Source organism: Micropterus salmoides, unplaced genomic scaffold, assembly GCF_014851395.1.
Source record: "Micropterus salmoides isolate LMB-PRFRI ecotype aquatic unplaced genomic scaffold, ASM1485139v1 Ms_hic_scaffold_15, whole genome shotgun sequence".
Taxonomy (NCBI): Eukaryota; Metazoa; Chordata; class Actinopteri; order Centrarchiformes; family Centrarchidae; genus Micropterus; species Micropterus salmoides.
The window spans coordinates 3641077-3658513 of NW_024040596.1; the positions used below are offsets into that span (position 1 = coordinate 3641077).

The 17437-nt window shown below is 41.2% G+C and overlaps 1 protein-coding gene across 1 annotated transcript in view; it reads right to left on the minus strand.

Moving 5' to 3' along the window:
• Positions 1-300: 300 nt before the first annotated feature.
• The window catches only part of LOC119903825 (insulin-like growth factor-binding protein 2-B), a 29421-nt gene continuing 12284 nt past the window's right edge, over positions 301-17437 (minus strand). The window contains exons 2-4 of the mRNA XM_038720065.1: positions 9583-9734; positions 6038-6178; positions 301-2351 (exon numbers count right to left, since the gene is read on the minus strand). Coding sequence (XP_038575993.1) covers positions 2193-2351; positions 6038-6178; positions 9583-9734 — 452 coding nt within the window. The 3' untranslated portion in view covers positions 301-2192. The remainder of the gene's footprint in view (positions 2352-6037; positions 6179-9582; positions 9735-17437) is intronic.

Here is a 17437-nt window from a genome sequence, read left to right on the forward strand (position 1 = left end):
CATTCAGAATCATTTATAGCACCCGTCTGTTAAGACTTCACCCTGATCTGCAGCACAAAGATATGTGCGTGTGTGTGTGTATGTGCATTTGCGCACTTGGGTTGGTTTATTCATAGACACCTTTACCCACTTAGTATCACATTTGTCAATGTCAGCCCCACATCCTAATCCCTCTTCATTTCAACACTTCATTAGTAACCCCTGTAACACACACACGCAAAACACACACATCCACGCTCATGCACAAACACGCATGTCTACACACACAGCAGTGACAGGAATAGCGATGCCACACAGCAGTTTCCAGCGTTATTACTGTAAGTGCAATTTTTATTTTGTGACACTTATTTGGAGTTGACAAGTGCTGATAGGAAAACTGCTGACAAACAACAACAGCTCTTTGCAGCTGGGTGTGGATTCGTGGAAACACTTGGATGGTGTCAGATTTTACATTTAGAGTTAAATTGACATGATGTGTTTACTGGGAAACGTCATGAAAATGGCAATACAGAGAACAAACAACTTCAGACTCCTTCTCGCTGAATGTCAGAGCAAAATAGCTAACACAGTGGAGAGCAACGGTGAATCAACAGGGACATTTTACAAGATATAATCAGTGAAACGTATGAGTGTGATGCAACTTTGAATTACCTGCTTGTAAAGTATTTACTCATGAAAACAAGGTTAAACGTGTTGGCACTAAAAAGGCTTCTAGATTGCGTGTAGACATCTCCAGGATTCCAAGGAGCGCCTGTAAGTCTTTCACCTCAGCTCAAGAAAACTAGAGACGGTCTGATGTCTAAAGTATACGTCCTCGCTCCATCATTGGCAGAGCATCAAATCTGGCATGAGTTTCCCCAGACTGAGGCTAGAAGAGATCCAGTAACACTGTGTAAACGTGAGCATTCAAATGTGAACACATAGTTCCTTCCACAGTTTTTCTTTTTAAGAAATCATGAAATTACATAGAATTATGTCTTAAATACATTACAACTTATTCACATGTGAAGATAATAATGAGTGTATGAAACATTTTTATTTATTGGTTCGTGTAACAATGACATTGTAGGCCACAACTTTACTGTTTGGGTGCAGTCTCACTGCTCTCATTAACCTTGCTTCCAGCCACAGCAGGCAGCAGTTGTCAGCCGAATAGCTCTGATCAAACTGACTGTATGCTAGCCGCACCAAACAGCAGACAAAGTAAGCGACTAGCTTTTTTAACAGCTAAAAAGCCAGATATCTTTCTCAAGAGTTGATGGAGATCAAAACGAAGTTAAAACAAAAATGAACATAGGACTTACTTTTGTCAAGAGGACAAAAAAACAACTCCGAATGGATCCTAATGTTGCTGCATGTCTGCTGGAATGGGCAGTTGTTTGAGGACACATACACCATGAGGTAATTGTGTCAGCTTGTTCTGCTCCCAAAAAATCAATGAATGCAGCTTTAAATGATAGAGCTGGCAATATTCTTTATATACAGTATATTCTTATGTCCACAAATCCCACAAAGCAAAAATGAGTAGATCCTACTGGCTGGTATTGTCTGTGTAACTTAAGCCTGATACAACGTCTTCCTCTGTTGATGGACTGTGTGGCATGTGTCGTAGTTACAATGAGGAAGAGCTCTGTAGTTTGAGTCAATCCGACATAAACTGTCCATAAATACTTCCTAGCACCTCAAATGCACTGCAAAAACTGAGCTCTCAAAAAAAAAGCATTAAAAAATATTACTTAAAATAGGCATTATCTGCCAACAGAACAAGAATATTTCACTTGCTACTTGCTAAACAAGTGCAATTCTCTAACATCAAAGCCGCCTGGTAAGAAGAAATATCTTGTCAGACAAAAAGCAAGTATATTTTGTCTTAAATTGAGATAATTAATCTTTTGCAGTGTGTGTAATAATCAGTATCTACAAAAAAAAAAAAGAGCTATTTACTACATTTGCTAAAACTACAGTGGCCAGCTGTTTCAAGACATTACTAACTAAAAAAAACAAGCTAGAGAAGTTTTTTTGTGGGATTTGTGGACAGACACTTTAAACAGAGTGTCAATTATAAGAGTCAAAGCCTTCAAATATAGGGATGTCTTTACATGTTGTTAGAATAAGCCTACTGATGGAAAAATCCTTCCAGATTTTGAATCTTGAAGAAAACCCCACCCCGTCGTCAGATGTTCTGGTCAGTGCTAGTGAGGCGTAGCTTCGGTGGGCATCGCTCTGAGCTTCTCCTGAAACTGGTTACAGTTGGGATCCCCTCTTACTTTAGGCGTCGCTGGAATCTGGACCCCGGTTAAGGGGTCAACGCACCAGCACTCACCCCGCTGGCCGTGGGTGGACATGTTGCACTGGAAAGAGGGAAGAAAAACACAAACTAGACAAGATGGAAAACACTGGAAAAAGGAGGGAGGGGTAAAGAAGCACAGCGGGAAGTAGGGGGCGCGTTAATGAAGCACAGTGGCGTGAGATGTGTGTGTGGGTGTGTGGATCTTCTGGTGGTGGTGGTGGTGGGGTTGGGGGTGGGAGGGTGAGTGAGAGCTATGGTTTGGGTGGGACAACACTCACCCAATAACAGCCCATCCTCAGGTCATACCCCCTGCTCACAACTCACAACCCATCCACAGCCACACACACACACACACACATACACACATGCACAGGCATGCCAGTAGACCAGCCCCCCCGCAGAGCCCCCCTCTACTCAGAAATGAGGTCGTAATTGAAGTGGACACAGTTTACACCGCGCACGCGGGGCAGCCACGGAGGGGACGGTGAAAATAATGAAGTGCTGGAGGGGGGGGTGAAGACTTTCCATTTTCTTCCTTGGATGAGAAAGAACAAAAAAAGTGACAGTTACAGTAATTACCCCGCGACAAGGAGGGACAACTCCAAAAGGGAGCCGAGTGTTGAGGAGGTACAGTGTTCCTCCCTGGGAACCAAGGACTCCAGTCCGAAACAATGCTGTTGTTTGTGACCAGTGATGAAAATTGGCCGAGGGGTTGAGAGCCCTGCTTTAGGAAACTGTGGCGCCTATTCAAATCTTCTTTTCTGCTCTACTATCCTCGTAAGAAAACACTGGATATGTGACCTTGTTTGTCCTCCTCTGTCTGATTTCTATGGATGAGAAGAATTCAAATTCAAGCCCCCAGTCGGAAGCACAGTTCGTTCCTCGGCTTAACAAAAGTCTTCCCATGAAGTACGCCAAACAGTTTTATTGCCTTGTAACCTTGAGCTCAGAAGCTGTTGCCTCATTCATGATGACAACATCTCCCCACACATTTGTGTGTGTGTGCGTGTGTGTGTTTGTCTAAGAGCAGCGTATTTAGGAACTGTGTGTGTGAGTTTATAAAAAAAGGGGGGGTGCGGGTAGTTTGGTTAGTGTGGAGAGGGGTGGCAGGTGTTAGTGAGGGGGAGGTTATATTTTTTTGCCAGGGTGAATTTGCCAGGCTGATACAAGAGAGTTTTGTGTTCGCGTGTGTGTGTGCGCGTGTGTGTGGGTCAGTGTATGAAAGAGAAGAGAGGGGAAATCCAAAGGACAACTAAACAAAATGATACAGGACGTATGAGTGTGTGTGTGTGTGTGTGTGTGTGTGTGTGAAAGTGGTGATCAAATTGGACCAAACTAAAATGCACTACACATGTAGGCACAATTACCTGCATTGATATTGGTCAACTAAACCTTTTTCCATCATCAAAGGCAGCGGTCACAATAATCCTATTTACAACAGCTACCAACATAATTTGAAACACGATGACATCTGCGACCACTCGAGTCTCTCTTGTGTTAGTGTTCACCGTGAAACAGCAAGTCACCAGTGAATCCCGCAGAGCAGAACACGAGACAACGCAGCACCAACTGACCCTTCGCTAAGCCTCGCCCCGAATACGCAGCCGGCCAATCACAGCGCGGTATAGGTCTCGGAATCCACTGACTCCGGCTACGGCCCGTTACGCCAGCGCCACGGTTTCGATGCATCCATAGCGCGCCGTAGCCGGAGTCAGTGAGACTTCGTGAGATTTTAACTAGGTCTGAGACTTGGCTGCGCTCCACTGACTCTAATGCAAAAGGAGTCGTCGTATTTTTCCAACATATTACTAAGATACTACACAGTATGTCTACTAGCTATCCATACAACTCTCCAGCGACCTCTGTCCTCTTCCTATTAAAATACTGTATCATCCCTGTGTGAACATTTTGACTACTTTTAATAGTTTATTGAGTCGTAGCAGCGACACACACACATCTCAGAACGCAAGTTTCTAAGGTCAAAGATGGTCAAAGACAGGGGCAAAAAAAAGGTGGCCAGGGGATTTATCAGGAAACACCTGTCTAACTCTCCTAAAGAAAAGTAACCACCACAGCTGAGCCCTTGAGTTTAATAAATAAATAAGCCATATCATTATCAATCTTACCGTCACCACCGCAGCGTTTTTTCCGACTGCTTTGGTTGCTATGATACATTTGTTGCAAGTAGTTCTAGCTGACTTTACTGGATGGAAAAATGTCAACACAGAGCAGAGTACTTGCTCTGTATGAAGAGAAGGCTGAAGCAGGTAGCGAGAGAGGACGGATATGTGGGTTCATGAGATTTTGTGGGCGAGGAAACATCTCGGCGAGTACCACCGTTTGGTCCAAGAGCTGAGGTTTGATGAAGCCCGGTTCCAGGATAGTAACCGTTGCTACGGTGTGGTTTTGTCCCGCCCCTCCTCTACTGTGATTGGACAGCTGAGTAAAAAGTGAGTGACGAGCACAGCGTTTTTCCCAAACGCTCAGCTCAGCTCCCATTGCAATGAATTCAAAAAAGACGCTGGTGTTAGGAAAAAATGCTTTGGTGGACACGGGCCCTTAGCAAAGGGTCAATTGCTCTTTATGGGCTCAGTCTTTCAAAAACGCCACAACCTGGTCTAAACCTTAATGCGTGATGTCACAGCAGGAGTTTTGCCTTTGACAGCGGATGGAACACCTGCTGCTGATTGGGGTGTGGCCATCACTGTGACATTCCTGAAAGTTTCCACCCACTGAGAGCGGCCACTTTGCATTTCAGTTTATATTTAATGTTAAAATACGATAAATTAGTTCCCTGAAGAGCTCATGTGAAATAACTACCATCTGAGCTGAATAATGGAATTTGAATGAATGATAAGCCGAGATATTATTTCCAGTCTCAGGTGCCAAATTCAGACAAACAACTCTCTCTCTCACCCTATTACCGAGACACTGTTTATAGAGTTTTACATGTGCGTCATTTTATAGACATTTTCCTAACATACTGCATTTGGTACCTCTGGAAACTTTGGGACGTTGACCAGCATTTAAAATAAATATCTGTGGGTTTGAATGATGCTTGTGTCAACAACGCGCATTTGTCTTCTGGGCGGAGGAAGTGCACATGGCATTTTGTTTCTACCAGTCTTGAGATTTTTGATTATGTTAGTTTTAACACAATTATCCAGAAATCAAAATAAACTCCTTCACTGATTCATTGGCTGTGAGATGCAGTTTAAAGCACTAGAAAGAGATAATAAATGGACATTGAGTGAAATTGTTTGGTCAAACTGTTTCCAATGTCAATTTTAAGATTTAAAACTAGTTTTGAAAAATCCCAGACATATTTGTTTGATTACAACATCAAAACTAATTTAATGTGATGTACAACTTGGCACTTTTTACACAAAACAATATGGATTATTACTCATCATCAAGCGTTTGTGTGAACATCCAGTCCGATATGAACAGGCCACATTTTGACCCAAATGGACAAAAGTGTGCTACTGGGCACCTATTAGCCCGTTTCCTTGAGAGAGACAGAGTCTTAAGTCCCAATATTGGTTTTGATATTAAGTCATATTCGTAATTTTCCTACATGTCATCATATTTGAGATGTTTTTTTTGACAAATCATCCTGTACTGTAACTGCATTGAAGTTACATTTCCTCCATTTTGGGGGGATTTTTCAGTGTTCTTACTCAATAACAGTGCGTTAGTTCAGCTAAAGTTGTGTGATGGGAGACCAGTGCTCTGTCCATGGCTCACCTGTTTGGGGTTATACAGTCCATGTTTGTCACAGTTTGGAAATTTGAGCCCATACAGGTTCTCCAGCGGGCCTCTGTTATCCTCAGAGGTCATTTTGGAGATCTCCTCTAAGACCTTGTTCAGCTCTTGCTGACAGGCGCTCTGTAAGAACGAGGAAGGACAAAATTATAAATACCAAAACTAATAATGACAATAACTATTTAGCACTTACTAAAGCAGATGTACATATACATTTACAGAAAAGTAAATTAGATAGAATGACTAGGAGACAAGAAATACAGCAAGGATAAGTTTCACTTCAGTTTGAGTCCAAGAAATGTCCAAGAAAAGGAGAAATAAAACACTTCTCTGTGTAAAAATGTCACAAATACACACATTTATAGGTAACATTTTTATGAGGTGCAGTTAGGCAAGCAGAAAGTTCAGCCAATATTATTGATGTGAGTCTGGTGGAGTGGAACACTAGTGGCTAGACTGCTTAACTCAGCAGGTGGCCACGGCCACACACACACACGCAAACCTGTGCAGACGCATGTTCATACACCTACAGAAATACCGTGCACACACACACACACACACGTATCATGTATCCACGTGTACATGCAAACACAGACACACACACAAAGTGTATCAGGCTGCCAGTGGGATCAAAGTGGTCCAGTCTTATGATTAGTTGGCTCAGGATGAGAGAGAAGGGCAGGGGTAGGCGCAGTCTGCCACAAACCTTATCAAACATCTGAACATATGGAAGAAAAGTTCTTTCTTTTGTTTTTTCTCATTCACACTTTGTTTTTAGTCTTTGACTCCAAGGAGCTTGTCCCACTCTGTCTCATAATGAGGACACACATTAACCAGCACCTCAGTACATGCACCCTCCAGTTTCACAGCTGTCGAACTGCTCTCATATTAACAGATAGGTTGCACATACGCTCGTTTGTTTCTAACTCTACATCCACATTTTTTGTTTCATTTTCACACTTGTAGCTTTTAGCCCCAACTCAATCACTTGAGTTAACTGATCACGTTTAGTATAATTCTCTCTGGAGCCACAGAAGGCTTCGTTAACTGTTTTTCACATATGCAGTAGTACTCTCTGTAAGTAATCTGTAAGCACACTTAGAAAAGTGGTGAAATTCCCCTTTAAGGTTATCTGTCTTTATGACAATTAATCACATAAAAAAATCTTAATTTCCTATTTTACCATCAAATCATTTTGTATACTTGTTGCTTTCCATGAGCAAAAATGGAAATAAAATGTCTTAGTTTAGCTTGATTACCATATATATATAACAGTCAGACAGTGACCAAAAGAGACTTTTAAGTATCTAAAACAAATGTGTATATATACAAGGTATAAAGGTAACAAAACTAACACGACCCCAGACAGTGAAGCATGCGTTACAGTAACTGACCTCACATGACCACCCACAACGGAGTCCATCCATGCTTGACACCAGCTGTCTGAAATCCTCCCCCTGCCCAGCTGCACGACTTGTTTTAGTGCATTCTGTCTTTTGTTGCTTCTAATGATCTAGACAATTGTTTTGTCCAGCCCGCTTATGATTTTTTGTTTTATTTTGTTTTGTTTTGCTGCAAGCAAGTGAGGTAAGCGAGGGAGAAAACGAACAAATGCTCGTAATTGTTTTGCCATGTTGAGACATATATGGACCTCCACATGCGCGGCCCTGAGGACCCAAGCTCATTTGCATGAAACAGAAAGAATTTGTTTGTATGCCACCCCAAGGGTTTTCCAGGAATTGTTTTTAATTTCGTTGAGACTGTGAAATGTTGAGTGAGTGGTAAAGAATAGGGGGCGGGGAGGTTTAATCTATAGACAGCATTAAACTGCCAACACGCATTCCACTGTGGCGAGCAAAACAATATCTATTTTCATCACAAAGATGCTCATTATGAGCAATTACTGAAGCTAAGATGGCTCCGTCTGGATGCAGCTAACGTTGCTTACAGAACGCTGTACATAAATGTGAATGCATGCATAAAAGCACAAAGGTACTTTAGTGCTAAAAATATTCTAAAGTTTGAAAAAATTCTCAGTTTGAAAAAATTCTCAGTCAGTCACAAATAAAGACTTGTATGTACAGTATATCAGTATCTGTAAGCTAACTACCACAGCATTTTGGAAGTAGCATTTTTAAATATAACATCACATTATCTTTGTTGCATAATGTTTTCAGCTTTGTTGCATGTTGTTTTCTTATTTTATATCAATATATCATTAGTGCAATATCGTTTTGTGAATCTGACCTTGAGACAGCATAGCTCGTGGTTCCAAGTGATTTGCTATCATGAATTCATGGTGCTTTCAGCTTCAGTTTCAAGGGGTTGAAACATTATGTAATTAGCACTAAAGTACAACGTAAAGTAAAAGTACAGCTAAGGCTGAAGGGAATGTCATTAGTTCTGCCGGTATGTGGTCATAAACAAAGTACGGGACATATGGAAAGTTTGACCTGGTGATCCCGTCAGGTGAAAGGTCAGGGGATCACCAAAGTGATTACAATTCATTCCAAGGGAAACATGAATGCAGCACATGTCATGACAATCCATTCAACTGTTTTCTTTTGAATCAAAAGGGTCAACCTGCCAATTGCCAACCAGAGTTACTAAGACACAGTGTCTTGGAGCCATGAATGTTTGTAAAAAATAATAATAATTGCAGATTCATGCAGTAGATGTGGAGTAATTTCCCTAGATAAAAGGAACCTGCTGTTGGTAATTTATGCAAAGTCAAGGGATCACCAAAGTTGTTTGTCCTCTGCGGCACTTGAATATCTGTACCAGTGTCATGGCCATCCATCCAATAGTTGTCAGGACATTTCACTAAATAAGAAATATGTCAACTTGATGGTGGTGCTGGAGGAAAAGATAGATAGTGCTTATTCTCTGAGGACCATGAATGTCTCTGCCAAGTTCTGAGTGAAAGAGAGCCCAGAGGAGGGCACTACTGTAGCAGACACTGTTGCTCACACACACTGTTGACCTTGTGTCACTGCTTGCTTTTGATAGGCAGACATTTCACTGCATTCTGCCACGCACGACTATTAACTATGACTACATGCAAAATGTAAGCTGGGATGCTGCTGTGGGAAAATAAACAATTTAAAAGTTCATGCAAAATCAAGACACACTAATAAACACATCGTGTTTTGTTGGGACTGTTCATTTTCTACAGCAAACATACATAGACTAACAGTTTTGAATGTAAAATCTATAACTAGCAGAGTCAACTACTTCAGACTTTCAGTTCATAAATGGACTGGTGTCAGTTATGGGTCCATAAAAACAAATCTTGGTGAGATACATATATTTATTTTTAGAATAAGGGCAGAAAACTAGTGCTTCATTTCAGATGCAGTGTATCAATCTTCATGTGTGAGAAGCGTGAAATGCTTTAAACAGCCCACGTGATAGTAGAAAAGGAGGTACTTTTATTCAAAGAACTGGTATTATGTCCATTTTACAACTTTGCTTGGAGTTATAGTAAGTGATACATTTAGAAGAAGTTCAGAAGGTTGAGTTCTTACCTGAGGCCTAATCTGGGCTTGAGGGTCTTCTAGCTGATTTGTCTTCATCTTGGTTTTGCGCTCATTCTGGTGTTGTTTCATGGCGGACTCCTGCCAAAACCAAGCATCAAGGGCAGGTCTTTTGGCGAGGGGACTCTCAGTCCCGCGCACTTCTACAACCAGACAAGCATACAAACCTTCTTAGACAGACAATTAATCTGCAGCATCTGTACATTAAATCTGCCAAGGTCTTCCCGAAAACAGACTTTGTTTATGTCCAAAGAAAGCTATCCATCCATCGTCAACCGCTTATCCTGCGTACAGGGTCATGGGGGCTGGAGCCAATCCCAGCTGACATCGGCGAAAGGCGGGGTACACCCTGGACAGGTCGCCAGTCCAAAAAAAGCTATTCAAAGCTAAATCGACCTTTTGGTATACTTTCTATTTTTTATCCAATTGTAACATTTAATACTTTGGAGGTTCACAGAAATGATTCTAGAGAGTCACCTCTTTCTTTAGTAATCTGAGCCCTGTCTCTTGGGGAAGTAGTTAATGGACAGATGTTAAACACACAGAAAACTACCTCATCTTTAGACATTGCTGCTTTCTTTCAGTATCCATTCTTTAATCTCAAGCTGCTTTTAAAAGCCAACATTTTTTCTAATAACAGGCCCTTTTACAAGTCATCTTAATCCTGGAATTAGAAGACAAAGTCATTCTGTGTCCTCCAGGCATCCTGTGTCCCTCTTACCTCATGCCACTAATTCTATACTGGACAGTCAGGCGTTGCAATTGCTGTAATTACAATGGCGACAGTGTGAACAATCCCCATAAGATCTTTTCTGTGAAACAACTACAGTGCTACATCCAACCACTTAGGTTTCTAACACTAGACTAATCATCCAGTTTGCACAGGTCCCCTCTGAGCAGTGGGGTCACGCTGAGTGTTTCCTGCTGCTTGTCATACCAAAGCGTGTTCATCATTTGTTGGACACAAGAGAGACAAAACACAAACAACAAGCGAACAAGTTAATTCAGAACAGAAACAGACGAAGCATGACGGCAAATGAACACACAATGTCAGTCCCAAAATCAAGACCACTGACTGTGAGTGTAAAACAAATATATGGAGGGGTTAACATATTTATCAATGTATCCATCGACATTACAGACATAATGATCCAAGATTGTCTGACACATTCAACAGTAAAACAGACAAGAGCAGTGACTAAAATAAAGAGCCGAGCTCGACTGCTAGTCAGAGGTGGTGAGTCCAGACTCGTGAGGAAGCACTTCTGATGAATGCTTTTCATGCTGAGTAAGGATATTTTTAGGGATATCTAACCTACCTGCCAGAGGCTGTGTGTGTGTTAGAGAGTTTGTGTGTGTGTGTGTGTGTGTGTGTCTGTAATTAGCGTTGTAAAAACAGGAGCTGAACTCTGAGGTTGTAAATCATGGCTGTGAGGGAAAGGCCCCCCAGTGAATCTTCAGAGCTCATGCAATGACACTGTCTGAAGTGTTTCTGTGTGTGTTCACATGTGTCTGTGCACATGAATTTTGGTGCACACACTTCCAGGTGTCACACCCGGGGCACACTGCCTACCTTTACCAGTGCTTGACGGCTATGTCGCTGTACTGCTGCGGCTCACATGCCTGTAGTGTCCACACAGACAGCATTGCTGTCAGCCCTATCTTTCTACTTGAGTTTGCCTTTGATAAATAATAATAATAATAATAATAATCTTTATTTGTAGAGCACTTTTCAAAAACAAGTTACAAAGTAATTTAACAAGTGTAAATACAATAAACAATACAAGTCTTGTTAACAAATGAAGAGATTCACTCCACAGAAACGGTAAAGTGCTTTTAATCAGAAACTGTTACAGGAGTCATTGACTTAATAACATTTTAAGTATATATATTTTTTGTCTGTGACATATTCTACAGATTCTATATTCTACACGTGCAACAGGCATTTGTCTTACATGCTACATTCAGCATTTAAACATTCATATAAACATTTTTCAAGCATTTTTTTTTCAATTTTACTAATAAGTTGAGAAAATGATTTGTCTGCAATGCAAGTAACAAATGTAGTGGAACAACAGTGTGGATTTGTGCATTTTATATTGAATAAATTTGGAGCTACTCCAAATCCCTCTCTCCTCTCCCAGAGAAGAGCAGGGGTTGTTAAAGATCAACTTCAACAGACTGCTGGGGAGACCCCAAGGGAAGCGGGGGTGAAAGTTGCTTTCTCTAAGCGCTATCCCTGACCATAAAACTGGCACCTTTTTGATTCCGAAGCTGATAACGCGGGGCCTGACTGTTAAACTGACAAAGGGACACGAACCAGCGATTAGCATTTCCCTGAACAGCCTATCAAAACTTCCCTCCCCACACATGTAACCGTAGCAACTGACCTTGCTCTGTGTTTCATTACCCCATCAAAGGGATACCCCCTGTCTCACCCAAGTAGTGACATAACCCAGGACGCCTAACTTTAAATAACCAAAGACTGGAGTCTCCAAAGACTCAAAGCATTTAATTAAGTTTAATTAAATCTTTAGTTACCTGATTACGTTTGCCTTTATGTGAGTAGTTATGTTAACATGTTGTTGCTATCTGTTGTTGATATTAGTGCTGAAAAGAATCTAAATAAGTTACTTTTGCAGTGTTTTTATTTTCAGCAAGACACTTACTCATCTAATGGAATCAATGCTTGTTCATAATACTTTCCTACAAAATTCCTTTAGAAATGATGATAAAGAAATGTTTTACTATACTCTTAATCGCCAGCTTGAATTTAAGGATGAATAACTAAATTCCCCAGTTCCTAAGGAGAGATGATCTTGGATTAATCTAAGCTTTCCTCATGTAACCTGAGCTCCCCCAAGTGGACGAAATAAGTATTACATACCATCGTGGGAAATGCCGTTAAATGTATAAATATCCTGACCAATAATGTGACAATTGTTTCCTGTTACCAAATGCTTAACTTAGAATGGTTCAACCATTTGACCATTGAGGTGCGATTGTGGAAAATATTTGATTATAATACGTGGAAATAGATTTTCTTTTCTTTTAGACATTAAGTTTAGAAAGGCAGTCCCTCGGGAAACCGGAAACGCCCCCTGGGGAACCACGCCCCAGGCAACAAAAGAGCGACACGCGGCGTCGTTCGTTCTCTTTTCTGCTCTCGCTCTCTCTCCCTCTCGGCTCTCTGCCCTCTGGACGCTTCGGCACGCGTGCCTCGCCAGGCAACGCCCTAAGAGTTTGGCCAGCCCTTTGTTTGCTTGAAGCTACACATGCGAAGTGCCGCGACATCGATCTGTCCCTCAGTTTGTTTTATTTTCTTTATTTCTTTTGTTTTGTTATAGTTATCAGTCCGTTAAGTTACACTGGACTCATTCAGGAACGACCAAGTTCCATTTTAAGCTTTTTCGTCGAGCCAACTTCACCGAGGTCAGACCAAGCCACGTGGTCTCGTCAGCGGCAACGAAGGAAACCTGAAAACAGCCGAATTGCCAGACGGAGGACGGCCAACCCTTGAGGTTTTTCTTCAGTCAGACATGGAGAACCCCGGAGAATCCCTAGCAAAAAGCCAGGATCGGGCAGCTAGCGTGGGACCCGTGCAACAGGCCAAAGCAGGCCGTCGACAAGCCGTAAGACCTAACACACATTCTGGGGTCAGAGATGTTCCGAAATGTTAATATTTTTCATTAGTTCTCCTATGCCGTATGAGTCAAATGCTTCCCAAAATCGAACCTCCAGGCTCATTGTGCTGCCATTGTTTATTTACCCTTTTATATCACATTAGTTGGAGAATAAATTCACTGTAATATAATCAAGAACTGTGTGTGTTGCCTATTTCTATGTCCCTGCCAAGAGAATTGACCCTTTAGATATGAGACTGACTGATTGATTTAAGATAATTGAGCGATTATTAACTAACTGATGACTAGTAATAATTGTATAATTTTGCTGTAGTATTTTGCTATGCAAGCAGTTGCGAGAAGTACAGTTGAGGGTGATGGGAACATCATTAGTTTTATAGGTACTGTCATAAACAAAGTAGTGAACAAATGTTCTTGCAGGAACTTTAAAGATGAGCTGACTATAATTCAAAGTAATTTCCTTAGATAAATGGAAACTTTGCTGGTGGCACTATATGTTAAGTCAAGGGATCACCAAAGTTTTTCATCCTCTTAAGGAAACTTCAATATATGTACCAATGTCCATCCAACTGTCAGGAAAGAAGTCAACATGATGCTGGAGGAGAAGCCAGGGAATCCACAAAGTCAATAGTGCTTAATTCTCTGGGGACCATGGAAATGTCTGCGCCAAATCTAATGGAAATCCATTCAATATTTGACGAGAAATCTCACTCTGAACAAAAGTGGTGGATCGAGCCGTCATTTACCGTAGATTATAACATCCTTATTCCTTTGTATGATTCTGTGTGACTGTAGCCATTTAGGGAAACTTTTCCAATCTGAAATTCCACAGGCAAACAGTTAAAACTATGAGGCCACAAATAAGACATTAAAATGTGAAGACTTCAAATTATATTCACTACAGTGTGTGAGCAATGGCTAAAAGTCACAGGCTCCAACCTCCAGCTGAGCACACAAGCCTAGAATTTTTGTTCCAAGTTGTGTTAAGATATTCACAAACAGTGGAGGAATCTCTTGCATGTAGTGAGAGCTTCTGCAGAACACATTAAACATATTCAAGAGAGAGCTTGGCATTTATAATTAAAATATGCTACTGCTCTGAAAAAACTAACAACGTGGCGAAAAGTGATATAGTTTTCTTTACCCCTGGCAAAACTCACTGGACAGGAATGTTAAAATGCTAACCGAAGAGCAAATATTGACAGGTTATAAAAGTGTAAAAGCCCCAACGTATGTCTATAGCTGTGTTTAAGACCTTATTTTCTATAGACACATAGGAACTCATGACAACATGTTCCAGGGAGAATAAAAACAACAACACTTCTTTAGCCAACAACTGTCATCTAAATACTGTGTTGTTGAATTTGTCTTTAGTGCCATAGAAACTACCTGTCTCAAGCTGTTGGGAGTGTTGCCTTTGAGCAATGCTTTCATAGTTCACTCATAGCACAGAATGAGTAATGTCTTTCCATAGTTGCTTAGCATTAATGTATTTGCCATGTTTTTGTATACAGTGAAGCTGTGTCTCTAAAACTTCACTGTGCATCCACGGCCAAGAAAGTGGTCTTAACAGTACTTCAAACCATTGTCAGTGTAAATGGTTCCTCTCAAGACACGGCCACTTCAAACACTTTACAGCTGGCAAATGCACAAAAAGCAATTGAATAATGAAGAAGGTTTTGCTTAGCCAGAGATCCCGTTCAAACCTTTTACGGTTAGCTATTTCTTTCAACTCCTGATGTTCCATGTGGCCTTGTGTGTCATCCTAACCAAGTGAAGTTACCTTTGTAGTTTGAAATGAAAGCTTTTGCCAATTGGTGCTCCTACAGTGTCAGACTTGCAGATGTACACTTTAAGGTCAAGGTGATTTTCTCTTACAAAGTTGTACATAAGTGCTCATAATGCTGATTGACACTAAACTTTCAAATGGCCGTCTAGTGTTGTACTGCATGGAACCAATGTCCATATATAATTTTATTCTTTCAGTTTTTGTGTTGCTAATGTTTTCTCTTTTGTATTGTGTGTTGCATGTGGCTCCTCTTCATTTTGGAGTAACAAATAGCTGCTACAAAAGTGTTGATGGAGAAGTGGATAAGACACATGGCTTTGGTGTGAGAGACCTGGGTTCAACTCCCCACTGTGACACGTCCACCAATATGTCCCTGGGCAAGATACTTAACCCCTAGTCTGGAGGCGTGCGACCGCCGGCATATAAAGCAACTGTAAGTCGCTTTGGATAAAAGCTAAATGTTATAATGATAACTAACCATAAGTCCTTTCCCATGGCTGTTTCTTCTATATCACACACAAAGTTAATTGTTCAACTCTTGTGGTGTAAATATAATTTAAATTTCTTTACTTTAAAATAAATCAATATTGCTATTGCTACCACACAACGGAAATTGGCCTCATCCGGGACGGTGACGAGTCGGCCTACAGAAGGGAGGTTGATCAGCTGGTTCTCTGGTGCGGTCAGAACAACCTGGAGCTTAACACGCTCAAAACTGTGGAGATGATCGTGGACTTCAGGAGGAGCCCCCCACTCTGCCCCCCATACTCAACACCATACTCAACAGCCCTGTGTCTGCTGTGGAATCCTTCAGGTTTCTGGGATCCACTATATCCCAGGACCTGAAGTCAGTCAACACTGACACCAGCAGAAGATGTACTTCCTACGCCAGCTCAGGAAGCTCAACCTGCCTAAGGAGCTGCTGATCCAGTTCTACACAGCCATCATCCAGTCTGTCCTCTGCACCTCCATCACTGTCTGGTTTGGATCTGCCACCAAAAAGGACAGGAGCAGACTACAACGGACAGTCAGGACTGCAGAAAAGATCATCGGTGCCAACCTGCCCTCCATTCAGGATTTATATTCCCACAAGCCATCACTCTGATGAACAGCTGATTTGTGACTCACAGTATCAGGAACAGTTCCTTTGCAATAACCCAGTAACTGTTTACTGGTTACCACTTATTATTTATTCACCATTCTCTATTTCAGAGCTGTTCATAAGGTTTTATTGTCATTTTGTATATTGTATATTCTGTATATCAAATCCACCTACCTCAAGTACACGTGACATGCGTGGTGACCTGGAGGGCAAAACAACAGACCAACATAGCAGCTCACACCACGACTCCTGCGTAGAGACGCACGCCACCAAAGCAGTCAAATTTTATTTGGATCACCTTTCAACTTAAGAAAAAGAAAGAAAGATGAAACGAAAGATATGAAAAAGAAATATATGAAACTGCAAGTGTTGGGCACTTCCAATCCATATACTGTTACAGCATCCGCTGCTGCATTCAGGGGCGCCTTATAGGGGGGGAAGTTAGGACAATTCCAAGGGCCCCTGACTGAAAGGGGCCCCAAAAAATAAAACTAATATCAAATTATATTTATATAAACCATCATCATTGAGTATTTTAAATATAATAATCCAATTAATAATCTCTGTTTTTGGCAAAAGAACTTAAATATCCCCATTGAACAAAAAGTAAACATCCATATTGACCGACCACCCGCCTGTATCTGCATGAAATGGTTTGTTCCTGCCTTAGGGCTCTGATCAGTGACGGTGTTTAGTTGCAGTTATTAGATGCGTCAGAAATACAGTGATCACAATGTTGCCTAGTAAACCAAAAACTGGTTTTCAAAAAAGGAAAGAGAAGACAAAAGACATAGAGGAAAGACAAAGGAAAGGATGTCACTCTGTAACCCAGTTTTTCACCAAGAAAGGAGGGCAGCCTTTAGTCTGTGAGTGGTGTTAACCTGTTGGCTTCATTTCCACAGTGAAATAAGCTAGCTAGCTACAGACTAGTGTTAACCTACATTTACATCAGTGCAGGGAAACGTTTAGCAAGATATTCATATAAAATCATTGTTCCTGCCCCTTTTAGCAGACTAACAACAGATGAGTCAGCAGCACCCCAGTCTCCCCATAACTGTAGCCTCCCTGTCCCAGTGAAGAAGGAGAGCAGCATGGTGTTAATGCCAGTTAGCATCATTCCAGGGAGTCTGTGGGGATTTCTCTGTCTCTCTTGCTCTTTTTACCATAACAAAAAAGAAAATAAAATGTTTATTAATGAGAGAAATTCAAACATATTATTTTCTCACATAATGATCATTTTGAAATAAAATAAAAACAACCTTCTGTCTGTACTGTTGTACAGTTGGAAACAGTGATTAGCTGCATGTAATT